At 52.8% G+C, this 26,593-nt stretch overlaps 1 protein-coding gene across 2 annotated transcripts in view; it reads left to right on the top strand.

The window, feature by feature from the left end:
- Positions 1-21,862, top strand: part of KIF5C (kinesin family member 5C) — a 59,354-nt gene extending 37,492 nt beyond the window's left edge. Inside the window, exons 16-26 of one of the 2 annotated variants that reach the window (XM_029072168.2) lie at positions 1,756-1,944; positions 2,596-2,713; positions 3,788-3,864; positions 4,386-4,495; positions 5,238-5,339; positions 6,290-6,350; positions 6,993-7,064; positions 7,326-7,430; positions 8,164-8,380; positions 9,807-9,926; positions 17,906-21,862. In XM_029072168.2, the coding sequence (XP_028928001.1) occupies positions 1,756-1,944; positions 2,596-2,713; positions 3,788-3,864; positions 4,386-4,495; positions 5,238-5,339; positions 6,290-6,350; positions 6,993-7,064; positions 7,326-7,430; positions 8,164-8,380; positions 9,807-9,919 (1,164 nt within the window). In that variant the 3' untranslated portion in view covers positions 9,920-9,926; positions 17,906-21,862. The remainder of the gene's footprint in view (positions 1-1,755; positions 1,945-2,595; positions 2,714-3,787; positions 3,865-4,385; positions 4,496-5,237; positions 5,340-6,289; positions 6,351-6,992; positions 7,065-7,325; positions 7,431-8,163; positions 8,381-9,806; positions 9,927-17,905) is intronic. The other variant, XM_029072167.2, reaches the window with a different exon arrangement.
- The last annotated feature ends 4,731 nt before the right edge of the window (positions 21,863-26,593 follow it).

Consider the following 26,593-nt stretch of genomic DNA (forward strand, 5'->3'; position numbering starts at 1 on the left):
GAGATAATCCAGTCCGACACGATCCCTTTCCTGCTCGGGGTTGGTTTTTCTGAGAAGGAGGGGGAACCAGGGGGCTCTGCCCCATTCTACAGAAGAGGAAACTGAGACCCAGAAAGGTAAAGTGACTTGCCCAAGGTCACACAGCGGGCCCGGATTAGAACCCTGGTCTACTGACTCCCAGACCGGGAATCTCTCCGCTAGCGCAGGTTTGTAGTCAGGACAGTCTGGGCGGTAGACAGCGAGTCCTACAGGATAGACCATGGGCCTGGGAGTGAGAAAGATCTGGATTCTAATCCCAGCTCCACCGCTTGCCTGTTGTGTGATCTTGGGCAAGTCATTTCACTTCTCTGTGCCTCAGTGTCCTCATCTGTAAAATAAGAATTAAGATTGTGAGTCCCCTGGGGGACAGGGACTGTATCCAACTTAATTAGCTTGTGTCAACCCCAGCGCTTAGAATGGTGCCTAGTACATAGTAAGTGCTTAACAAATAAGATATAAAACAGAAAAAGGGACAGGGAAATCATCTGGCCAGTGGAACTAGAGAAGATTCCAGAATCCGGGTTTGCTGTGGCAGGCTGGGTTCTCTCCGAGGAGCTGGTCCCTCTGCCCTGAGTTTCCTAAAGAGTAGGGAAGGGGTGGGGGAAAGGTGTGAAGTCAGGATTTCCGTGACTGGGACCCTCTGGTTTGTCTGCATCCTGGGAAGGCTATAGCTGCAGAGCAACGGGTGGGATTTTCTCCAGCCTGAGGGTGGGATTGTCTTCTCGTAGAAACCCCCAGTCAATCAATCAGTGGCATTTTGGGAGCGCTTACTCTGTGCGGAGCACTGTACTAAGCCCTTGGGAGAGTCTAATACAGTTGGTGGGCCTGGAGAGGTCATCTGGTCCAGTCCTCTGCATCCAGGCCGATGAATGATGAAACTGACTAGGATGGACAGTTGCCTCTAATTAATAGTAATAATAATAAAAATAACAGTAATTATTATGGTACTTGTTAAGCATTTACTTTGTGCCAGACACTGTTCTAAACGCTGGGATAGATGTAAGTTAATCGGGTTGGACACCGTCCCTGTCCCACAGGGGGCTCACACTCTTATCCCCATTTTACAGATGAGATACAGAAGTGAAGTGACTTGCCCAGGGTCACACAGAAGACATGTAGTGGAGCGGGGATTAGAACCCAGGTCCTTCTGACTCCAGGCTGATGCTCTATCCACTGAGTCATAGGTGGACACCCCAGTTTGGGGCGGGGGGGGGGGACTCATTCCCGATGGAGTGTGGAAAGGGCATGGGACAGGGAGTCAGGAGACCAAAGTCCTAGCTCCAGAGCTGCCCCTGCTTCTGCTGGGTGACCTCAGTCAAAGCACTTCATCTCTCTGGTCCTCAGTTTCCTCATCTGTGAAACAGGGATAATTATTCCTGCCTCCTCCTACCTCACATGCGGTAATAAGAACCAAGTGGAAATGGTCTTTGGAGCGGGCAGCCCCCAACCCTGTCCCCCTCCCCACCACTCAGCCCCGGGAAGCCCCTCTTGACCAAGAGATTAAAGGGAGACTTGCCTTGTGGCTACAGGAGACACCTGGGCCTGAGCCTCTTCCAAACCCACCCCTACTGACAATGCCAGTGGTTCGGGGGAAAATCACTCAGCCCGCAGGGTCCCAGCTAGCCCGGAGCGGAACGGGCATCCTGGCCCTGGCCCCGGGACTCCGGCCAAGCCGCCTAAGCAGGCCGGTGGGCTTCCGCCCTCTCCCGTGACCAGTTGGCGGACGTGAATGGCGTCATCGAAGAGGAGTTCACCATGGCCCGCCTGTACATCAGCAAGATGAAGTCGGAGGTGAAGTCCCTGGTGAACCGGAGCAAACAGCTGGAGAGTGCCCAGATCGACTCCAACCGGAAGATGAACGCCAGCGAGAGGGAGCTGGCCGCTTGCCAGCTCCTCATCTCTCAGGTCTGTACCGCTGCCCGTTCCCAACCCCCTCCTCTGGCCCCTGGGCTCTCCGGAGATGGGGGGCAGGGGGGAAGGTCTGGGCTTCCCGGTGCTGACAGCGATCGGGGCTGATCCCTGTGCGGAGATGAGGACGGGATGGGGCGGGTGAGGCGGCGATTCAGGGAATCTTGGGGGAGGACCAGCTCGGGAGGGGCCGGAGAGAGGATCCCATCCCTCCCTTCCCATCGGACGTGCGTCCCTCCTGGATCCCCTTCCTGTGGCTAGCTGGTCCGGGAGGGAGAGGTCTGCCTTGAAGTTCTGTGTTCAGGAGCGGGGTGTGAAGAAGGCCAGAACAGCGTACCCCACCCCGGGGAGAGCCCGAAGCCTGCTCCTCCACAGAAGCCGGACGTTCCCTGCCCCGGGGAAGGCCTGGGTTGGGGAAGGGCCTCCCCACCCTGCACGGCTGACACTAGGCCCCTTCCTCCTCCACCCCACCCCCCGATCCGCTCCAGCGGTCGCAGCGAGGGCATTGACCGCGTGCCCGGTGGGTGCGGCGCGTCGTACTCGGGCGGGGACGACGGAAGCTCGAGAGGCTCCCTGCCCGCCGGGAGCTTCCGCTCTAGTGAGGGAGTGCGCCTAGAAGGCCGCTTCTTGTCCCCTCTGCCTCTCCAGCACGAAGCGAAGATCAAGTCTCTGACGGACTACATGCAGAACATGGAGCAGAAGCGGCGGCAGCTCGAGGAGTCTCAGGACTCGCTCAGCGAAGAACTGGCCAAACTGCGCGCCCAAGGTAGCCTCCTGGCCCAGGGTGGAGGGGTCCCAGAGACTCCCGGTGGGCCCTGATACCCCTCCCCGCCCGGACGCATGGCCTACCTGGGACCCCACCGTGGGGGTGGGAGGGGACCACTTCTAGCATCTGTCTTTGGTTCCCATTGAGCCCAGAGCCTGCGTTCGCCCAAATCAACTGCCCCTCCGTTCCCCTCCACCCCGGCAACCAAAGAAAGATTCTTTCCTACCATCTGTCCCCAGGTTCTCTCCAGCCGGTCTCTTTCCCCTCACCCCTCCGGCAAGGAAATATTCGTCTTCTGCCACCTGGGCTCAGAATCTTTCCAGCTGGACTGTCTCCCCCCGACAGATGGGGGGACTGTCTCCTCTCTCCCTTATAATAATGGCGGTATTTATTGAGCATTTACTAGAGCACGGTCCTGGGAGTCAGAACGACCTGGTTTCTAATCCCAGCTCGGCCACCTGTCTGCTGGGTGAGCTTGGGGAAGTTGCTTCACTTCTCCGGGCCTCAGTTACCTCATCTGGAAAATGGGGATTAAGCTCGTGAGCCCTATGTGGGACGGGGACAGTATCCAACCCAATTACTTTATATCGACCCCAGCACTCAGTACAGCGCCTGGCATACAGTAAGTGCTTAACAAATACCAGAATTATAGTTATTATTATTATCCGCTAAGTGCAGATCGAAGTCCCTGCTCCACACAGGACTCACAGTCTAAGAGGGACGGAGAGGAGGTATTTTATCCCCCACTTTACAGATGAGAAGAGTGAGGCTCAGAGAAGTTAAGTGTCACATAGGACGGTGGCAGAGCTAGGATTAGAACCCGGGTCCTCTGACTCCCAGGTCCGTGCTCTTCCAACTAGGCCACGTGGTTCGAGAACAGGCTGCAGACTCTTATCTCTGAAGGGTAGACGTGCCCGGGCAGTGAATGACTTGTGCTGGGTAGCGGTCCCAGGGCTGGTTGCCCGGGTAGGCGGTCTCTGCCCTGTCCTGTAGGAAGGAGGGACGAGACCCCTTTTTCTTCAGAGAAGCGATTGCTTCAGGGAAAATCTCACCCTGATTTTTCCGATAATGCAGAGAGAATGCACGAAGTCAGCTTCCAAGATAAGGAGAAGGAGCATCTGACCCGGCTCCAGGATGCAGAGGAGATGAAGGTCTGAGGGGCTCTGGACCGTAGCCGCCCCGGGGCGGTGGAAGGGGGTCGGGAGGTACTTGGGCGGGGGCATCTGGGCCCATCTTGACCCCAGTGCACCGTCCAGGAGGGAAGAGTCAGTTTATTCCCTTTGCATCTTGGTTGGGAAGATGGCCTCCGGGAGAGGGACTGGAAAATCATCACTTCCCATCATCACTAGAGTCCTCCTGCTTCATGGGCCAATTTTTCGAACATGTCTGTCGGGGTGGGGCCGGGGGGGGGTGCCTGCTCTGTGGGGGCATCACACCCTTCCTCTTGCCCAAAACTCTGGACTCCTCACGGCACAGGTAGAACCGGTCCTGATCTGGGAAAGGCCCGGGGACAGGGAGCACGGTTCCAGGGCCCGCAAGTCTCGGCGGTGGGACCTAGGCCTCTCGGAGCGGGGTGGACTGTAGGAGAAGCAGCACTGGGGGTGCCCCCCCCCATCCCCAGACTCCCACAGACCCAGCGAAAGCAGGTGTTTTCTTGATGCTCGGCCAACAGAACGCCCTGGAGCAGCAGATGGAGAGTCACCGGGAAAACCACCAGAAGCAGCTGTTGCGGCTGCGAGACGAGATCGAGGACAAGCAGAAGATAATCGACGAGATCCGCGAGTGAGTTGGGGCTGAGGCGTGGCCCGGGGGCTCTGGGGAGGCGGGGGAAGCTGGCAATTTGCTCCTGGACAGAGCCGAAGAATCTTCTTTTCCACCCGGGGCCCCTGGGAAGGGGCAGCCCCCCAGGGACCCCCAGGTCTTCGAACTGCGGGCGGTGGAGCTGAGGAGGCTGGCGACCCAGGTGACTACCCTCAGAGAAGCCCGGAAGCCCTCTGCCTCCCCTCCCGGTCCTCTTTCCCAGATGCTGGAGTTGAGTTTGGCCCCAAGGCCACTGGGCGTTGATCTTCAGTTGGGGCCTCGGTATTTTGGTATTTTTTAGGCGCTTACTATGTGCCAAGCACCGTTCTAAGAGCTGGAGTAGATACGAGGTAATCAGGTTGTCCCCGCGTGGGGCTCTCGGTCTTAATCCCCATTTTACAGGTGAGGTAACTGAAGCACAGAGAAGTTAAGAGTCTCCCCCAAGGTCACACAGCAGACAAGTGGCAGAACCGGGATTAGAACCCACGACCTCTGACTCCCAAGCCCGTGCTCGTCCCCCTAAGCCAGAGTTCTGGGGGGACTCCAGGAGGCCGGTGTTGGTGGTTTGTTCTGCCTGGAGGGCGGAGTTCACTCCAAGGGGCTCCAGGGGCTCAGCGAGAAGCCCGGGCCCCCGGGGGTCGGAAGGGAATGAGGTTCGCCGGCCAAGGGGGCGGAGAACGGTCCCGTCCGTGGACTCAGCCGCTCTTTCGCTCCATCCTCCCAGTCTGAATCAGAAGCTGCAACTGGAGCAGGAGAAGCTGAGCTCCGATTACGACAAGTTGAAAATCGAGGACCAGGAGAGGGAAATGAAGTTGGAAAAGCTAATGTAAGTTGGCAGGGGGGCTGGGGAGGGGTGGGGAGAGGGGGTCTGTTTCACTAATTCCCCTTTGTGCCCGATAGGCTGCACGTAGCACGCTCACAAATGGTAGATCGACTGAGTGCTTACTGTGTGCTGAGCACTCTACTAAGCGCTTGGGAGAGTACAAATAACAGAGTTGGTAGACACATTCCCTGCCCGCAACGAGCTTACAGTCTAGACGGGGAGATGGTAGAAAAGGGACTTTTTCATTGTGTTCTTCCGGGGTTCCTTGAATATAGACAGTGGGGCAACTTCATTTCATGTTTGCTACCCAAAGTCTCCTTCGTTTGGGACTCTAATAAATGGGAGTCTGTGAGAAAAGGTAGGCCTATCACTCAATCAATCAGTGGATTTAAAAGAAATTATATCGGTTAAGCACTTACTATGAGCTGGACACTGTACTAAGCGCTGGTGTAGACACAAGATAATCAGGATGGACAGTCTTTGTCCCACACGGGGCTCACAGTTTTAATCCCCACAGGAAGCACTCAATAAATATGAGACGCGGTGTGGCCAACAAGAAGCAGTGTGGCCTACTGGATAGAGCACGAGTCTGGGAGTCAGAAGGACCTGGGTTCTAATCCTGGCTCCGCCACTCGTCTGCTGTGTCACCTTGGGCCAGTCACTTCACTTCTCTGTGCTTCACTTAGCTCGTCCATCAAATGGGGATTAAGACTGTGAACTCCATGTGGGACATGGACTCTGTCCAACCTGATTAACTTGTACCAACCCCAGAGCTTAATACAGTGTCTGGCACATTAAAGGCGCTTAACGAATACCATAAAAAAAGAGGGGCTAATTTCAAGAGATGGTGGGTGGAAGGTGGGTGGTTTGAGAGGCCTGTCTCCAACTTGGGCCGCTACATACTAGAGTTTGTCTTTGAATCCCTCTGAATCCCTCCTGACTTTCCTTTTTAGACTGCTCAACGATAAGAGAGAGCAAGCAAGAGAAGACCTGAAGGGATTGGAGGAAACCGTGGTATGTAAGCGGTTTAATGGGTAACCCGTGGTACTGACGGAGCTCCCTCCCGGGGTGAAGATTGTCTCGGGTCCAGGGGTGTGTGTAAAAGACAGGATAAGACATAGTTCTCCCTTCAAGGAACTGCCAGTCCAACGGGGCAGAGAGAGGGCAAGCCAAACCACCCAGTGCCTCCACCATGAGGAAGGAAGAATTCACCATAATGACAGAAAGATGCTACTCTAATTTCAGGCATCCAAATCCAATTCTGCTTCACGCCTCCCTCCTCTCTGTCTCTCCTCTGGAGAAGGGGCTGGATAGGTGTGTGGCTGAGGATAAGCTAGCCAGAAAGAATTCCCCTTTGAGTCTTCTGGGGAAGAGTGAGGGTGCTGGGAAGGGCGGAGAGGTTTGATGGGGAAAGAGGGGAATGTCGCTATCATGTCAAATGACAAGGGATTAGAAGAATGCTCTTTGGGGTGCTTCCTTTAGCAGGGACAAAAGAACCTCCAGTTTCCAGTGACTTTGAGAGAGAGAGAGAGGGAAAGAGAGGGTGAGAAGGAGAGATAGACAGAGAAAGGGTGTATGTGTGAGTGTGAAAGTAAACTAGGCATCGTTTAGTTCCCCTGTGTTTCAAATAGAATTTCTTAAAAATGTCTCTTCCAGTCCAGGGAACTGCAGACCCTTCACAACCTTCGCAAACTCTTTGTCCAGGACCTCACCACCAGAGTTAAAAAAGTGAGTTCTGCACATCCTGTTGGAATGGGATGGAGGGACTGGAGGCAACATGGGGAAAAATGCAGTGTGGAAAATGCCTCCTGGGTGCCTCGGGTTGGGGGATGCCACCCTGGGCTAGAGGACGGCGGGGGTCAGGAACCATGTGCTCGAGGCCAACGCTTTGGCTCTTGATCCAAGTTCTGCTATCCCTCCCGAACAAGGAAGCTCCCGTAGTGAGCGCTCAACAAATCCCACAATTAGTATTATTCCACGTCTTTGCAGAGCGTGGAGCTGGACAGTGACGACGGAGGCGGCAGTGCTGCCCAGAAACAAAAAATTTCCTTTCTCGAGAACAACCTGGAGCAACTTACTAAAGTTCATAAACAGGTAGGACAGAGATCCATCCACGTTCCCAGAAGCACCTGGGTTCTAATTCCGGCTCTGCTACTTGTCCGCTGTGTGAACCTGGACAAGTCACTTCATTTCTCTGGACTTCAGTTACCTCATCTGTAAGATGGGGATTAAGACTGTGAGCCCCGTGTGGGGCAGGGATTGTGTCCAACCTGATTATCTTGTATCAATCCCAGTGCTTAGTACAGTGCCTGGCACATAGTAAGCACTTAAATGCTTTTTTTAAAAAAGCAGCCCCGCCAGCTGCCCAGGCCCAGGGGAGTCACGGGGTTGGGCAGAGGGCTTGGCAGTTCATCCTGCAGTTTGGCTCTCAGAGGGACGACTACCGTGATCTCCGGGTCGGTCACCTCTCTTGCCACCGACACAGCCACCTCGACGGCAGCATCTTTCTCCCGAGGGAATTTTCAACCGATGACTTGAGTCATCAGGGCAGGCGTAGAGTCAGTGCTTTTCCAAAGCACTCGGTCATAAATCATCTAAATTTTTGGCTCCTGACATCCCTGAGCCAAAGGTGAGGAAACAGAGGCCCAGAGAGGTGAGGTGGTTGGCCCCCGCTCACAGAGCAGAGCTGGGACTAGAACTCAGGTCTCCGGGCTCCCGGTCGCGAGCTCTTTCCACTAGACCGCGCTGCCTCCCTCGCCTCGTCCGCAAGGCCGATATCCCCGTAATTTCCGACCTGCTTTTCCCTCCTTCCCCACGCTCCTGGCAGCTGGTGCGAGATAACGCGGATCTTCGCTGTGAGCTCCCGAAGCTGGAGAAGAGACTGCGAGCTACGGCGGAGAGGGTCAAGGCGCTGGAGAGCGCGCTGAAGGAGGCCAAGGAGAACGCCATGAGGGACCGCAAGCGCTACCAGCAGGAAGTGGACCGGATCAAGGAGGCCGTGCGGGCCAAGAACATGGCCAGGAGAGCCCACTCGGCCCAGATCGGTAAGTGTGGGTTGCGGGGGACCCCGGCCCCTGCGAGGTAGACACTCACGGGTGTGGTGCCGGACATCTTGGGATTTGGCGGTGGCTTCAGGCCTTCCCCTCGTGGAGACTAAGACTCAGGAATTGGGTGGGTCTCTCTACTTCCAGAACAGTCTCGCCCCTTCATGTGGGGCACCGGAACACTTTATTGGCCGTTTCCTGGGCGGGGTGGGGGATCCCTCCCCAGCCATGCCCCTTTCATCTCAGTCAATCATCAATGATATTTATTGGATATTTACTGCAGAGCACCGTGCTAAGCGCAGAGTTGGTAAACATGATCCCCGCCACAAGGAGTTTACAGCAGAGTTGGCAAACACCCAAGAGCCTCTTTGACAGTGCTCCATCCGTCTGCGGGAATAGCTAGAGGAAAAGAAATTGCGGGTAGATGTGCACTTTCAATTGGCCTGGTGGAAAGAGCACAGGCCTGGGAGCCAGAGGACCTGGGTTCTAATCCTGACTCTGCCACTCGCCTGCTTTGTGACCTTGGGCAAGTCATATAATATCTCGGCGCCTCAGTTACCTCATCTACAAAAGGGAGATTCAATACCTGGTCTCCCTCCTATTTAGGCCGCAAGACCCACGTGGGCCCTAATTAATCTTGTATCTGCCTCAGTGTTTAGTACAGCGCTTAGCATCTAGTAAGCCTTAAAAAAATACCACAGTGATTATTGTTGCTATTTTTATCATTTATTCACCGTGGTATTTATTAAGCACTTACTAAGCGCTAAGCCCTGGGGTAGATAGAAGATAATCAGGTCTGAGGTAGTCCCTATCTGTACAAGGTTCACAATCTAAGAAATAGGGAGAGCAGGTCCTCTATCCCCATTCTACTGATAAAGAAACTGAGGTCCAGACGGTTTAAGTGATTGGCTCCTTCATTCAATTGTATTTATTGAGCGCTTACTATGTGCAGAGCACTGTACTAAGCGCTTGGAATGTACATTTCGGCAACAGAGACAATCCCTGCCCAACAATGGGCTCAACATGCCATAGCGGATTAGTGGTTTGTGCTAGAACTGACTCCCCCTCTAGATTGTAAGCTTGTTGTGGGCAGGGATCGTGTCTGCCAACTCTGTTGTAATATACTCTCCCAAGCGCTTAGTACGGTGATCTACGCAGAGTAAGCGCTCAATAAATCCCATGGACGATGCCGTACTAGAACCCAGGTCTCCTGACTCCCCGTCCCATGCTTTTTTCCATCTGGCCTCACTCACCGCCTCCTTCAGTTTTCAATAAAGCGTTGAGGAATTCAGAATTCGGGTAACAAAGTACCGGGTTTGGAATGCGGGCCGTCATCCTTGGGCTTTACATCTTGGGCTTTACAAGAGGCAACTCGGTCCTAACTGACCTCTGACACCCCCTTCCCCCCCATCTTTTCGCACTGCAGCCAAGCCGATCCGGCCGGGCCACTACCCAGCGTCCTCTCTGACAGCGGTCCATGCCATCCGAGGAGGCGGCGGAGGGTCATCCAACTCCACCTACTACCAGAACGTGAAATAAACACCAAGTAAGTCGCCGGGGGCCGTGGTGGATAAATCGTACCTTCCTGGAGGACTTCTGACCCCAGCCCCACCCCCCCCCGAATGTGGAGACCAGACACCATGAAGGGTGAAAAGATCCCCAGGGAGGGCTGGGAGGGGCACCAGAGCCCAGTGGAGGGATCCCGAATAATAATAATAATTGTGGCATCTGTTAAGAACTTACTTTGTGCCAGGCACTCTACTAAGCGCTGTGTTGGATGTAAGCAGATTGGGTCGGACCCAATCCGTGTCCCACATGGGGCTCACGATCTTTATCCCCATTTCACCGGTGAGGGAGCTGAGGTCCGGAGAAGTGGAGTAGCTTGCCCGAGGTGTCACAGCGGGCAAATGGCAGAGTGGGATTAGAACCCAGATCTTTCCGACTCCCAGGCCTGTGCTCTATTGCTGTTTCTCACACTTGTACTCCGGGGGGCTTCATTCTGGAAAGATAAAGTCCCAGAAGAAGGGAGACTTTTTTCTTTAAATGGTATTTGTTAAGTGCTTACTATGTGCCAGGCACTGGGGTAGATACAGACTAATCCCACACGGTCCCTGTCCAACAGTTTTAATCCCCATTTTATGGACGAGACACCGGAGGCCCAGAGAAGCGAAGTGACTTGCCTGGGTTCCGATTCCAGCTCTTCTACTTTATCTGCTCCGTGACCTTGGGCGAGTCACTTGGCTTCTCAGTTCCCTCCTCCGTAAAATAGGGATTAAGAATGAGCCCCATGTGGAACATGGACTGTGCCTAATTTGATTAGTTTCTAGCCACCCCACTGCTTAGTACAGTGCCTGGAACATAGTAAGTGCTTAACGAATATCATAAAAAGAGAAGAGCTCCGGCTCTTCCCGCTCACATGTGTCCACTAGATGGTGGCGGAAGGACGGCCATCGCGCCCGGGAGCTGGAGGGAGGGAGCTGGAGCTCAGGTCCTGTTTATAGCAGAAGGTGGATCTGGTGGATTGCTGGGAAAAAGGGGAAAAAGGGGAAAAAGGAGAGACAGGGAGGGAGTCAGATGTGCTAGCTAGTATCAGGAGCAAACAGATAGAACCAAATGAGAAGCACTCCAAACCCCCCGCCTCCCCACCACTTCCATCAGTCATTCATTGGATCGTATTTACTGAGCGCTTACTGTGTGCAGAGCACTGTACAATCAATCGCTTGTCTGCTGGGTGACCTCGGGCAAGTCACTTCTCTGCGCCTCATTCACCTCATCTGTAAAATGGAGAGTGTAATCCTATTTAGTGAGCGCTTACCATGAGCAGAGCACCGTGCAATCAATCATCTGTCTGCCGGGAGACCTCGGGCAAGTCTTCTCTTGGCCTCAGTTACCTCATCTGTAAAATGGAGATTATGACTGTAAATCCTATGTGGGAGATGGGCCGTGTCCAAGGTGATTAGGTACCTGACACACAGTAAGCCCTTAACAAATAACGTTAGGAAAAAAAACATCAGCACTTGGAGGGTTTTTTAAATTTTGTTTTGTTTTTTACACACTGACTCCGACCTTTGGAAAACCCAGACTCAGGGCAGGATAGAAGATTTTTAAAAATAATGATTGGTGGAAGAAAGTCCAAGTGAAATCCATGGCAGAAGCTGATCTGTTGTATCAACTGTGTAGTGCTCTCTCTGCCTTCTACTACCCTAGGGGTGATAATAATACCATCAGTGGTCATTACTGAGTGTTCACTATGTGCAGAGAACTGTACTAAGTACTTGGGAGAGTAAGATACATTCCCTGCCCACAGTGAGCTTACAAACTAGAGGGGGAGACAATTATTAAAATAAAAATAATAATAATATTTAAGTACTTACAATGCGCCGAACTCTGAGCTAAGCACCGAGATAAATGCGGAATAATCAGACTAGATACTGTCCCATGCAGTGTTCACGGTCTGAGGATGACGGAGACCAGGTATTTAAATCCCCATTATATAGAAAAGGAAACTGAGGCGTGGAGAAGCTAGGTGAATTGTCCAAGGTCACCTAGCAGGAATGACCACTTAACGTCTTTGAGTGTAGGGAGGCGGGGGAAGAGCGGCTTTGTTCTTGCTGCCGTTATCCCCGTGGACTAGTAGTGAAGGTAGAACCTGGTTTCTCTTTGGGCCCCATCCCAGCTTGCTTGGCATATAGTCGAGAGGTCATGATTCCGGTGATGCTGAACTCCGCAGGCCGGCTCCTGGGATAACTGAGCTCTCAGGCTACACTCCCTCCCTCCTTTCTGAGGCAGAGGGGTGTCTGGGGGGGTCCACTGAGGTCTTCAGATCATCCAAATTAACCCATCATTTCAGGCTCCTCCTGTGAATCTGCTAAAAGTTGCCATCTTATCACTCTCTCTCCCCTCCCTCGTCAACTTCCAGAGGCGTTCTTGAGGCGTTCCAAGAGGAAGAGGAAAGAGAGGAAGTGGCATTACACCAGCCACTGGCCCTAGAGTCAGTTCCTCCATTCGGGGTCTGGGTCCGGAGTCACCTGCATCAGTCAGTCAGTCAATCGTATTTATTGAGCGCTAAATGTGTGCAGAATGCTGTACTAAACTCTTACCATCATCGCTGGTGGCATCATTATCATTAATGGGGCATGAAATGAGACCCAGAGCAGGAAGGAGAAGAAATCAGAACCTCATCTGGTACCTACCCCAGCACTTAGAACGGTGTTTGGACACATAGTAGAGATTCACAAATACCATAAACCCCTCCCCCTCAAAACAGCTGATCCATAAGAGGGCAAGTCAGGCCCCTGAATAATTGGGTTTTTGTGTTTCGGTTTTTTTTGTTGTTGTCGATAAGCACTGACTATGTGTCAGACACTGTTCTAAATGCTGGGGTAGTTACAAATTAATTAGGTCGAACAAGTCCCTGTCCCACGCAGGGCTCACAGTCTAAGCAGGATGGAGAAGAGGTACTTGATCCCCGTTTTACAGTTGAGGAACTGAGGCCCAGAGATGTGAAGCGACTTGCCCAAGGTCACTCAGCAAGCGATTGGCAGAGCCGGGATTAGCATCTAGATCTTCTGACTCCCGGGTCCGTGCTCTTTTCCACTAGATCACGCTGCTTCTCTTGCTGGGTTGCCGTCTAAGGGTTAACATTGACCCTCCTGGATGCCTGGAAACAGAGAGAAGAAGTGGGATTGGCCCAGTGGTTTATTATAGAAGCAAGGCCAGCGGGGGCCAATGACAATATTAGAAAAAGGGAGGGGTTTGGGGCGAGTCGGAAATGGAATTGTTTGGGCGAGTCTGACGTGACCTGCTCCATCCTGGAGTAACCGTGGCCCAGGTCCGGCCTTAATGTGGTTTCCAAGGAAACCGTCAGCCCTTCCCCACCGCCGTCCTCCGGCCCGTTGCCCGGGCTCTGCCAGCCACGGTGCTGCTGCTACTGCGGCTGCTGATGGTTTTTATTAAGCATTTCCGCTGAGCCAAGCGCTGCGCCAAGCGCTGGGGTAGATACAAAAGATAACCAGATCGGACACAGTCCCTGTCCCACTCGGGGCTCACAGTCTAAGAGGGAGGGAGAGCAGGTGCTGTGGCCCTGTTTTACAGATGAGGAAACTGAGGCCCAGAGACCTGCCCGAGGTCCACAGCTGGGGCTAAAATGCCGATCGTCCGAGTCCCAGTCCCGTGCTCTTCCCACTGGCCGTGTGGGCCCCGTGATATTGGTAATCCAGGCCAGCAAGGGAAAACTCCCGTTGCCTGGGGAGGCGTGGGCGAGGGGGTTGGGGAGAGTCCCCCTCCAACATCCTGGAGGAGGGAAAAAGTTAGGGAGAAAAGGGCTGGGCGGGGCTTTCGGCTCCGTTGACTTTTTTTAAAAAGTGAAAGTCGACCCCTCAGGGGGAAATTCCCAGGGGAAACCCCCCAAGAAGCTGATTTCAACTTACCAAACCCCACGGGGGCCTTTTCCTTGCTCTCCTGCTGAGTCATCTGGGGAAAGGAGTAATAATAATAATGATAATCATGGTGCTTGTCAAGTGCTTATTATGTGCCAGGTACTGTACTAGGCGCTGGGGTGGATATGAGCAAACTGGGTTGGACGCAGTTCCATGTGGGGCTCACAGAATCAATCCCCGTTTTACAGTTGAGGAGACCGAGGCAAAGAGGAAGTGAAGTGACTCGTCCAAGGTCACGCAGCAGACAAGAGGTGATGCTAGGATTAGAACCCATGACCTTCTGACTCCCATCGCTCTATCCGCTACGCCGTGCCTCCCTCCCTCCAGAAGGTGTGGGGTGGGAGGGGGTTGTGGTCTCAGGCAGGGCTCTCTCCTCTGCATCCCCCCCTCTCCCATTGGCTTTCCCCTCATAGTGATTGTCGGGGGGAAGGGGGTCAGGGGTGGGAACCCCAATTCCAAGACTCTTCAGGTCCTCTATCTGTGGGAGGTGCAGTGGAGGGGTGGGATGGGTCTTCATTCACTCAGTCAGTGGCGTATTTATTGACCGTTTACTGTGTGCAGAGCACTGTACTGAGCGCTTTAGAGAGGACTCAGTGGCCTAGTGGAAAGAGCATGGACCTGAGAGTCAGAGGACCTGGGTTCTAAACCCGGCTCCGCCACTTGTCTGCCGTGTGACCTTGGCAAGTCACTTATCACCTCAGTGCCTCAGTTACCTCATTGGTAAAATGGGGATTAAGACTATGAGCTTCGTGGGGGTCAGAGACCCTGTCCAACCTGATTACCTCGCATCTACCTCAGAGGTTAAGACAGTCAGTTGTATTTATTGAGCGCATGCTACATGTAGTAAGCGCTTACAAATTCCACCTAAAAAAAAGAAAAAGCTAGGATCTGAATGTTTTACAGGGGACACCGGAGACGACGTGGGGCGAACTCAGCACAGCATAATTCAATTTTATCATGCGCAAATATAGCTCTCTGCCTGTTTCCCTGGGCGATACATTTAGAATGAGTAATATTCTACCAGGAATGGTTGCCCTCAAGGCTGGATTTTCAGGCTCCAATGGGATGAATCCATCAACAATCCTGGATTGGAGAGGAGTGGAATGAAGGCCCAGTGGTTTACTGTTGGCATTCAGGCACAATATTTCCTCCTCCATCTTTCTTGCAAAGCACGTACGCAGCTGCCCTCTTTCACTTCTCCCTCCACCCCTCCAGTGAAAACCTGTCCGTTTCCTGCCTGCCTCGAAAACTGTTCCGATGGCAGAAGAGCAGAGCCCGGGAAGTGATAGAGAATTCTAGAACTGGAAGAAGCCTCGAGAGTTTTGAGGGAGCACGGATCTAGTCTGTTAGTTAGATGGTAAGGGGCAAGCAAGTCTCAGCCTCCACCCCCTCTGCTAACCCGCTGCGGGATTTAATCAGCTTCCCGGAAAAGAAGTCCTTCATCTTTCCCACCCGGCTCTCTTCCTACCGCTCCCTATTCGCTCCCAGTTTGCTCCCTGTTAGTCCCTGAGTTGATCCAGAGGAGAAATGGCGAGGGGAGATCCTTGGGATGGTCGTACGTTGGGAGGACTTGGTCAGACGAATCCTCAGATGGTCAGAGTCCGGGACCAGGGGGCTAACGCGGAGACGCTGCTCTCACAAACAACTGACCTATAGCACTGATGGGCTGCTCTGTTTGGAAGGAGTTAACAATCCATCATATTTACTGAGCAATTACCGTGTGCAGAGTACTGTGGTAAACACTTGGGAGAGTACAGTATAACAGGGTCGGTAGATCATAATGAGCTTTTTTTGTGTTTAAATGATTTCTATAAGCAGTACTTTGTGTCACGCACTGCTTTAAGTACTGGGTAGATAAACGTTAATCACATTGGTCACGTCCCTGTCCCGCACGGGGCTCACAGTCTAAATCAGCCAGTCAGTCGATCATGTTTATTGAGCACTTACTCTGTGCAGAGCACTGTACTAAGCGCTTCGGAGCATACAGTGATAAACAGGCACATTCCCTGCCCACAGTGAGCTTACAGTCTAGACTAAGAGAATCCCCATTTTACAGGTGAGGAAACTGAGGGCTAGAGAAGTTAAGAGAGTACAATCTATAACTGTGTTAGTAGACACAATGCCTGCCCATAATGAGCTTTTTTTTGTTTTTTTAATGGAATTTGCTAAGCAGTTACTATGTGTCGATCCCCGTTCTAAACACTGGAGTAGATGCAGATTAATCAGGTTCAACCCCTGTCCCACATGGGGCGTCTCACAGTCTAAGTAGGAGGGAGAATCCCCATTTTACAGTTGAGCGAACTTTGGGACAGAGAAGCAAAGTGACCTACCCAAGGTCACACAGCAGGCAAGTGGTGGAGCCAGAATTAGAACCCAGGTTCTCTGGCTACCAGTCCAGTGCTTTATCCACTAGGCCTCGCGATTCCTGTGTTCCTGCGAGGCTGACCGCTAGCCCCGGTGTTAAACACCCACCTCTCCCCCCACCATCTCCCCGACTCGAAGCCAGGCCCTGCAGCGGGGGGCTTCGATGCAGCCCCTCCCTCAGTTTTCTAAATCACCAGCAGGGACTTGCTGGGTCTTGAGCCGGGGGGGGGGGGGATTCACCACCTAGGAGGCTTTCTCTGCGGAATCGTGCCCCTTCACGGTCCACCGGAGGCCCAAAGGAAACCTCGTCGGGCTTGTATGTCGAACGCACGCTGTACAAACAGCGGCAGGGCCTGCGGCTTCGGATCGGGCGGGCTCCGGCCCTGAAATTCCTGGTATGTCGCTCGCTCCGGACCAGGCCCGGGCAGAGCCGAGCTGGAGAATGGCTCCCTTCTTTGCTTGAAAGAACAGGCACGCACGGAGGGGGAGAAGCCAGGCTGCCTTTTTTGCAAGTCACAAAGCCCCGTCGGCCTCATTGGTTCGCGGATTAAAGGAACGGGCCTCCGCTGAATTGTTGCTTTAGGTTTCGTAGGGTTTGTTTCGTTCCTTCCAACTGAAACCAGTTTGAAGGAAGGGTGGAGCCCCGCACCCACTCCGGAGCAGCTGGCTTTGATCTCTCCGTACGTGCCCGTGGAGAACCCAGGGCCGTGTCCCGGGCCCGGCTGCCGAAACCTAAAAATTCAGCCAAGCCGGGAATTAGCGAAGATGGTGCTGGCGCCGGGGGAGAGGTGATTCAGCCTCCCGTTGAGGGGAGAGCCACGGGTGGCTTGAAATGTTTCTCCCCGAGTCTGGAATGGTCTTCCCTCCTCCCTCCGATCTCAGCTCCTTAACGTCATCGAGAGCGGGCCCCGTGGGAGTGGACTGAGGACTTGATCGTAGACTGCGGGCTCGTCGTGGGCAGGCAACGTGTCTACCGTTATATTGTGCTCTTTCAAGAGCTTAGTACGGTGCTTTGCCCACAGTAAGCGCTCAGTGAATACGATTGATTGACCAGGAGCCAGTAGGCTGAAGGGTCTAGATCTGGGCTTGAGGTTCTGGACTGGGTAAGGTCGAGGGGGTCATCTGGGGTCAAGCTCTCTCTCCCCCCTCCGGAGCATAAGGGGAGCTCAAGTGGAAAGAACAGGCCTGGGAGTCCGAGGGCTCTGGTTCGAATCCCAGCTCCGCCGCTGGCCTGATGTGTGTGACCTTGGGCAAGTCACCTAACCTCTTCAGACCTCAGTTTTCTCCTCTTCAAAATGGGGATTCAGTACCTGTTGTCCCACCTACTTAGACGGTGAGCTTCAACGGAGACAGGAAGTGTTTCTGACCCGATGATCTTGTAGCTAGTCTGGCGTTCTGCGCAGTTCTTGGACCCTGGTCGGTACTGAATAGGCGGTGTGGTCATCATCATCAGCATCAGCTGACCTTCCAGAAGTACACGGTGACTTACAGGATTGAGCCTGGTGGATGTGTATGTGTGTTGGGGGGCTGGTGGCACACTGATGCTCACAGGCTGAGTTCTCTGGCCCCCACGAAGGCTGAGTTCGAGGGCTTTTTCCGGGCAACAATACCGAGCCCATCAAACTGCCCGTGCTCAAGGCCAAAGCCTCGTGGCTCCATCTTGCTGTCTCATGCTCTCTCTGTCTTTCTCTCTCCCTCCTCTCTTCTGCTTCTCCTGAGACAGACGTGACTCCGCTCAGCATGGCCCAGGCTGCGTCGTTTCACCGATTCCTGCCCCCACCCCCATGTGCTCTCCATTTTCTCCATCAGGAGTTTCCTCCGGGCCCCCCGGCACCCCCCGCCTCCCTCGGCAGCCCCCTCCCCACAGCAGCCCGCCCCGTCCGGAGAGTCTGAGCTCCCTGGAATCATCTCCACCTAAACACGAGTGTGTCTGGCTCGTCGCTGCCGATCCATGCCTTCAGCCCCCGCTTCCTGAGGAAACCGGAGGTTTGGCCTCCAAAGCCCCCGGAGGTGGCCAACCATCCCCCTTTAACCTCCCCCCGTGGCACCTCTTCTCCACCCCCTGGGCCGGACCTTTTCCCTCGTGCCTCGCTGACTTCCTGTATGATAACCCTGTTCTTTTATATTTTGAAGGGGAGACATCATCCTGCTCTGTAGCTAAAAATTTTGATTCTGAACATTTTCTTTTGGAGTAAAAAGGCATTCCCCAAAGGAGCATTTTTAACCTCCGGGTGGAATCTTGGGAGCTGAGACATTAACCCTTTGGTTTGGGGTCCGTTGAAAGATGAAACTGATGTATTCACGGGAGAAAAACAATCTGTCAGTCGCGAGCTAGGTTTCAGTCCCACGAAGACACGAGTGGAAATTCGAGGCCGTACAATTCATGTCTGATTTGTGGGTGGTAGAATTCGCTGCAGATCCTCCTCCTCCTCCTCTTCCCCTCCCCCCCACCAACTACTCTTCGTCGTCCTCCTCCCCACCACAGAATCTCTGGCCCGTTCCTCTGGGTGTGTGGAAGGGATGACACTGTCTCAGGGAAGTCCTTGGAAAAGTGAGTCTCCAGTGGTCCGAGATGCAACAGATGTGTGCGTCCGAAGCCTCCCGGTCCCTGTGGCTCAGGACGCCCCCCCCCAGGGGTTATCCCTAGAGGCCATGAATGCAGACGGGCGTCCATCTTCTGCACCCAGGGCTGGGAGTCGTCCCGACGGTAGGACGGGTGGCGTGCGTTTCACAGCTGCAGCCACCGATTCCAACGCCTTGGTTTCGCCCGGTGATTTCAAAGCAGGGTGGGTAGGGTGACAAGGCCCACCGGGCGGGGGAGGGGGGTGCTCTGGGCACCGACACATTTTTCAGTGTCGTAGGATGAGAATCTCATCCGGGTGGGCAAAGGGCAAGACTCCAAAATCTTATTGAAGTGACCGGTCTCCTCTTACCCCCTTCTGGGCAAGGTTGGTGTGTTGTGCATCATTTCTAGTGGTCCCTGACCTCCCAGGGGAAAGCCTCCGGGCTTTCTGGAGGGTATTTGAAAGTGAATGTACCGGGTGCGTATGTTGAGTACGCACAGCATGTGAGCACAACCCCCCACAGGAACTTGCTTGAGCTTTCTGCGTCGGCTTTGGAACCTTTTCTTGTACAGAAGTTTATCTGGAAACAGTTTTGTAGCAAAGAAGCATCGACTTAATTTATTTCGTCAACTTCGCACTATTTTATTTGATTTTTCTGCAGGGGTGGGGTGCGTCTGGAGGAAACTCCTTTGCTATAGTATTTATTTAATAAAGATCACAACTTCGTCTCGGTTTAATTTATTTTTTAAATTCTTCTTTAGAGAACGTGAGTGGGCACCGTCAGACCAAGTCAGTCGCAAGGTTGTAAGGGGCGGGGTCCGATCGGGGGTCTCTAGGCCCCAGACTCTCTTTCCTTATCAGTCGGCTATCTGTGCCTGAGATCTGGAATTCAAACATAGGCCTTGTTTTCCTCCCGATTTCTCAAGTCCGTGGTCAGACATTGGAATGCCAATTAACGAATTGCCATAAATGCCACTGTGCATGTTTCCTACTACTTTAATTTGCTCTGACCTTGTATATGACCCTGGTGATCTGGGCCCAATTCCTCACACTGGAGTATTTCTCTGCGGGGGGCCTTCTGGAGGTCAGATGTTGGAGACTCTGGGAAACAGTCCGGGTCGAAGATCGCCCAGAGGCAAAACGTAGAGGGGTCCTTTGGTTCCGAGAGCACGCTGCTGACAGTGGGATGGTATCCGTGGGTGTGAAGGTCACCCTGAGAAGCTCTTGCACACTGTGTTCGTGAAAATGCAGTCGTGCTTGGTTCCTAGTGGTAATGAGAGGAGAGGGATGGGCTCACCCGCTGCTAGGGGAAAATGCGCTTGAGTTGTTTGTACAGTCGTGGTGATGGTCTGCACGGAGTCATCCCCACTGTCTCGCCTGGTCCTCCAGGGCCAGGCAGCTGGGAGGGAAGTCGGTGCCCTCGCCCGTCCCTTAAGCCATCTCTCCTTCGGCGTGAGAGGGAGCCTACAGCAAGCCCTGCTCATACCCCCTGGGAAAGCCGGTTTTGATTTTTCATAAGGGTCTTCCCGCTAGCACTGATCAGCCAGTCAGTTCACTAGCCCCGATCTTTTTGGGATCTCCAAACGAGCTTTGAAATCAACCCCGGGGACGAATCCGACGGAAAGAGTCAAACCTGAACCTCGAAAACCACCTTGGCGCGGCTTTTAACCCTCCGAGGGGCTCAACGCCCCTTGAGGGTCGGGGAATGGAATTGTTTTTGGAAAGGTCCTCGTTTCACTTCGAATCATGGATTTTCCTTTATCGTTTCCGTACGGCCAGTTTCCAAATTTTTGTAACCCGCTGTGTAAACCACGCCTCTACTCTTCTGATTGTAAAAACTGTATTTTGCTGTTTTATAGGCCTTTTCCTCTTCTCTCTCTATAATTTTCTATCGGCTATGACTTCGCACTTCTCTTTCAAGAGTGTCGCAAGGTGGTCGAAAGCAGTTCTAGCCGCTTTCAACGGGACAGATTGCATGCAGGACAAGTATTTTTCTAAATTAGTGGAACGCCGCTTGAGACTCAAGATTTGGAGGTGGAAATTCATAGCTGGTGATGAAATGGGTTGGGCTGTTTGGCATCGGATGAATCCTGTACAAACACATCATCTCTTCAGACACTCCAATTCTTCTTTCAGTCCGGCGGCCGCTGAGGGACGCGCAGTAGCAGTCAGGTGAGGATTGAGGAGAGTCCACGAAACTAGGGCTAAGAAAGAGGCCACCTAACGGTGGCCTCGGTGACCTTTTTGACTCGCCTCTCTGAGGCCCTAGGGATGACTCGTGGGAACCCTAGAACTGGCCGGTGAGGTCAACCGGTCCAGCCCCCTGCCTCCAGGCAGGTGAATGACGAAGCCGGCCCGCCCTGGGTCCGAGAGTTCTTCTCCCTGCAGAGAGATGAAGACATTTCGGCAAGTCTTCCTCGTGCTGAGCAGTGAAAACAAGCCAAGGTCAGACCTTGGGACATTAGGGACTCCCGCCTCAAGGCACTGTGGGGAATCGTCCTCTTGACCAGGGGAGGAAATCACCCGGAATTGCGACCGGAGAGGACGTCCTCGGATCATCTCGCCTATATCGTCCCGTAGAGATCGCCTGACTCCATCCCGCTTCTTTCAGCTTTAATGACTCGGACGGGAAAAAGCGTTGGGCACAGGCCGGCCGAGCGTCTGTGTCTCCTCCTCATCGCTAATTGTGTGTCCATTTTAAGTACTTTTCATTGTGGGCGGACACGGGGGATGGGACATCTGTAGAGTTTTCCAAGTCTAGTTTGTAAAGTGCATAGTGTGTCCTGAGGATGTGTGTTTCGGAGCGCGATGTATTTGTACGGTAGCATTCGTTTCGGGAAAGACCGATCGACGGCGGGCGGACTTTGTTTCAGGGTTACGAGGGGACGGTGGAAATTTGCATCGGGTCGTGGTGCCGTAATGCGTCTTAAGCTGAATGGGAGATCTGTAAATGCAACCTCCTCCCCCCAGCCCCCGAATCCCGCCACTTCCACGGAGAAGTTTTATTCATCTTCCAGATTCTAAAATGCTCTTAAAAATGTACGGATACACTGACGGATTGCATGATGTATAATTTGAAAACTGTCCAAGTGGAAAATAAAATGGCATTAAATTTCCCCCGGAGGTTTCTCGCATCTGATTCCAGGGTGGAGGGAGGGTGGTGGTTCAGGGGATGGGGCCGGCCGGCTTCTGGTCCCTCAGTCTTGGGTCTCGGGGAGGGACGAGGAGTGACCTTGGATGATTCCGTGAGGTCACGGTGGCCACCTAATCAACCGGTGGTATTTACTGAGCGCTTTCTGTGTGCAGAGCAGAGCACCGAGCACTTGGGACAATCCGGTAGAGTCGGTAGACACTCATTCAATCCTTCAATCTCATATATTAAACTCTCTGTACTAAGCACTGTGCACTTGGGAGAGAGTAGAGTATAACGATAAGCTGACACAATCCCTGTCATCTGAGCTTTCAGTCCAGTGGGGGAGACAGACATTAAAATAAATTGCAGGTAGGGGAAGCAGTGGAATTTAAAGGTATGGGCGTAAGCGGGGTGTGGAGGGCGAACATGAAAGTCCTTAGGGGACCCAAGCGAAGAGGTGACGCAGAGGGGTGGGAGGGAAAGGGAGAGGTTATTTAGGAAAGCTTTCTTTGACAATGCTGTAGGCAGGACGGAGGCTGTAAATATTGCCCTGTTATCAATGAAAAGTGAGGGAAAGGAGGCCGCAAATCATTCTGCATTTGTAAAATGCTTTTCCCTCTCCGGCTAATTCCCCATTAAGCCACAAAGGGGCTGTTCCAGGAATCCAATTACCAGAAAAGATTTGGTCAGTGAAACTTGGAAGGCAGAGATGGGGCCTACTTATTCAAGTACAGTAGATGCTCAACAAATGCTATTGATGATGACGACTGATTTGGACCATTATTATTATTATTGTTATTATTTTTTTTCTGATTAATTTCTCTCTCTCACTTTATATCCGTCCCACTGCCACTTCAGCCAGTGAGTCGATAACATTTATTGAGCGCTTACCGTGTGCAGAGCGCTGTATTAAGCGCTGAGCAGAGTACAGTGAGACAATATAACAGACACATTACCTGCCCACAACGAGCTTAGACGTTAATATTATAACAGATTATAATATGTTTTATATTTTCATGGTAATATATGGTATGATATGCATCCTGCGAGTGATCCTGTGAGTGACAGCCTGGTGAGCGGTGAGATATTTTAAGACGCCCAGAAGCCGTGGGCAGGGAATGTTATAATATTATAATATTAGAGCTACAGACGTTAATATTATAACATAAGCGCTGTGGGGCCGGGACGGGGGGGAGATCAATAAAAAGACCAAGTCAAGGTGGAGCAGAAGGGAGTGGGAGAAGAGGAATGGAGGGCTTAGTCAGTACTCGCACCTCTGATTAGCACTTATGGTCATATCTTTATATTCTAGTGTTTGCTCCTACTCGTAATATATTTTAGCCTGTCAGCTCCTGGAAGGCAGCCAGGACAGACCACCGGGTCCTGTGACCTCTTCTATGAGCAGATCAGCCCAACTAGGGGCAGAGCTGAGTTGGCGGTGGAAGGGTGTGGGATCCATGAAGCACCTCTTTTTAAAGTGTGACCTAGTGGAAAGGGCTTGGGAGTCAGAGGACCTGGGTTCTAATCCCAGCTCTGCCATCTCTCTGCTGGGTGGCCTTGGGCTAGTCACTTTACTTCTCTGTGCTTTGCTTCCCTAATCTGCAAAATGGGGATTCAATACCCCTTCCCCCTCCTACTTAGACTGTGAGCCCCATGTGGGACCTGGTTATCTTGTATCTACCCTAGTACTTAGTACAGTGCTTGACACGGAGTGAGCACCTAACAAATGTCACCGATATCATTGTGGGCAGGGATTGTCACTCTTCTTTTTTGTATTGTACTTCCCCCAGCGCTTAATACAGTGCTCTGCACAGAATAAGCGTTTAATAAGTACGATTGGATGAATGAATGAATACCAAGACCTGGGATAGCTACTAGACAATCAAGTTGAACACGGCCCCTATGCCACACGAGGCTCACAGTCTAAGTAGGAGAGAAAACAAGCACTGAATCCCCATTGTACAGATGAGGAAACAGGCCTGGATAAGTTGTGACTTGCCCGAGATCACACAGCAGGAAAAAGGCAGAGATGGGATTTGAATCCTAGGTTCTCTGATCCCCAGCAAGGTCCCTTAACGTCCTGGGAGCTTTCCTGCTCCTGTTTCTGCCCCGATAATCCAAATAGTTTCAGAATACTCTGGGGTGAGTGACATCACCATCCCCTGACATCCGTTCCCTCGTCGAAACTTCGGGTGGGGACATCTCCCGACGCCCGAGTCTGGGGCCCGTCTGCTGTTTAAAGGGAGTGGAGGATGAGGGGTAACCCTGGTAATATTCTCCCTCAGCAGGAACTGGGTCTTTATGCCTCTCCTCCACCCACCAACAAAGCCACACCGAAGCTTCCCTCCCTTGATTCTTCGTTATCATCAGACCGTGAGCGGTACCATTCCTTGGGTCGAACCAATGGTCTACCCGGCCAGTGATTCTAATAATAATAATACTGTGCTATTTGTTAAGCGCTTACTACGCATCGGGAACCGTGCTAAGCGCTGGGGTGGATACAAGAAAATCGGGTTGGACGCAGTCCCTGTCCCACATGGGGTTCACCGTCGCAATCCCCATTTTACAGATGAGGTAACTGAGCTCCAGAGAAGTGAAGTGACTTGCCTAAGGTCGCCCAGCGGACAAGCGGTGGAGCCGACATTAGAACCCATGACCTTCTGACTCCCAGGCTCATGTCTCGATGGCGACAGGATGCTTGGAAGAACCACGTGAAAATCCTGGAAATCCATCCTTATTGCTTAAGGAAGGACCATCCAACAGCCCGCACCGTCCCCTCCAAATCACCCACTGTGGACCTCATCGGGTTGATTTTAACCAACTCTCCTCCAACCGGTTAGGAGTTCGACCCCTCACATCTTCTGGTGATGAAGTTTTTCTGCATTTGCTATCTGTCAGATGCAGGTGTGTTTGCATGTGGGATTTGAAGGTGCCCCCATGACTTCCCCAGGTGTGCACTCAGCGGCTAATGGATTACCATGAAAATGCATCCTGCGAGTGATCCTGCGAGTGACAGCCTGGTGAGCGGTGAGATATTTTAAGACGCCCAGAAGCCGTGGGCAGGGAATGTTATTTTGTACTCTCCTAAGCACTTACTACACAGTAAGTGCTTAATAAATACGATTTATTGATCAAGGCCAGTCAGCCAATCGCATTTATTGAGCGCTTACTGTGCCCAGAGGACTGCACTAAGCACTTGGGAGAGTATAATAGACACTTCCCTGCCCAAGTATGCCTCTATCTAATATTTGTAGTATTTGTTAAGCACTTACTGTGCTCCACACACTGTGTTAAGCAGTGGAAGAGATTATTATTATTATTAGTTAAGTGCTTTCTATGTGTCAAGCACTGTTTTAAGTGCTGGAGTAGATATGAATGAATCAGGTCAGACACAGTCCCTGTCCCACATGGGGCTCACAGTTTAAGGGGGTAGGCGGAGAATAGGTATCTTAACCCCATTTTAAAAGATGAGAAAACTGAGGCACAGGGAAGTTAAGTGACTCACCTAAGGTCACACTGCAGGAACGCAGTGAAGCTGGGATTAGCACCAAGTTCCCCTGGCTCTCATTCTTACGCTCTTTCCGTACGCTCTTTCCTTAGATTCTGCTCTTTCTCCACTCTCCCACACCCCTCCAGCCCCCCTCAGCTGAGCCCTCCCCCAGGATGGAAGAGGTTAAGGTCACAACTGACTCACACCCAAGATCTGGGGCAAAGGTTGCCGGGAAAGGGACCAGGCTCCGCTTCCGCCTCTTGAGAAGCAGCGTGGCTCAGTGGAAAGAGCACGGGCTTTGGAGTCGGGGCTCATGAGTTCGAATCCCAGCTCTGCCACTTGTAGGCCGTGTGACTGCGGGCGAGTCACTTAACTTCTCTGTGCCTCAGTTCCCTCATCTGTAAAATGGGGATTAAGACTGTGAGCCCCACGTGGGACAACCTGATTCCCCTGTGTCTACCCCAGCGCTTAGAACAGTGCTCGGCACATAGCAAGCGCTTAACAAATACCAACATTATTATTACTGAGACAAGGAGAAAGTGACCTCAGCTGCCTAGGCCTGTTTCTCCGGCTCGAAACCTGGAATAATCCTGGCTGTCCGCTCCCTCACCCCAGAGCCCCATTGTGGTGAATCATGCACCCGGGCCTAGAGGCAGCAGAAACTCTACATAAAGTCAGGGGCCATCCACAGACACTTAGAACAGCCCTCTGGGAGCGGGGAGGGAGAAGGGGCCACTGGGGCAGAGAAGGACCTCTTTTAGGGCGGCCACTCGTCCGGTTTGGCCCCGGACGGTCTGTGTTTCAGCCGGCCTCTCCCGAGGGCTACATCTCCGGACGCCTCTAACGATGAGTATTTCCATTTCCGGTGCCTAGTCTCCCTCTGCCCCCGCTCCTGACGCTGAGTCTCACGGCTCGGAAGCGACACCCTTTTCAACCGTTATCTCTGAGGGGAACCTGGCCCCGAGTTCAGTCTCCAAGGGCGACACCGGGAACCTTGGAAGAACTGCGTACTGGCGACCCCCACCCCCGGACAATCCATCCTCAGGGATATCGATGGACCATCCGACACCCCAAATTAACCCTCCCCTGCATCCCTAGGCTATGCTGACATTCATTCGTTCAATCCACCGTATTTACCGAGGGCTCACCCTGTGCAGCGCACTGCACTAAGCGTTTGGGAGAGGACAATAGAACGATAAACAGACACACGCCAACCAGAAGTCA

The sequence above is a fragment of the Ornithorhynchus anatinus genome, chromosome 9 (assembly GCF_004115215.2).
Source record: "Ornithorhynchus anatinus isolate Pmale09 chromosome 9, mOrnAna1.pri.v4, whole genome shotgun sequence".
NCBI lineage: Eukaryota > Metazoa > Chordata > Mammalia > Monotremata > Ornithorhynchidae > Ornithorhynchus > Ornithorhynchus anatinus.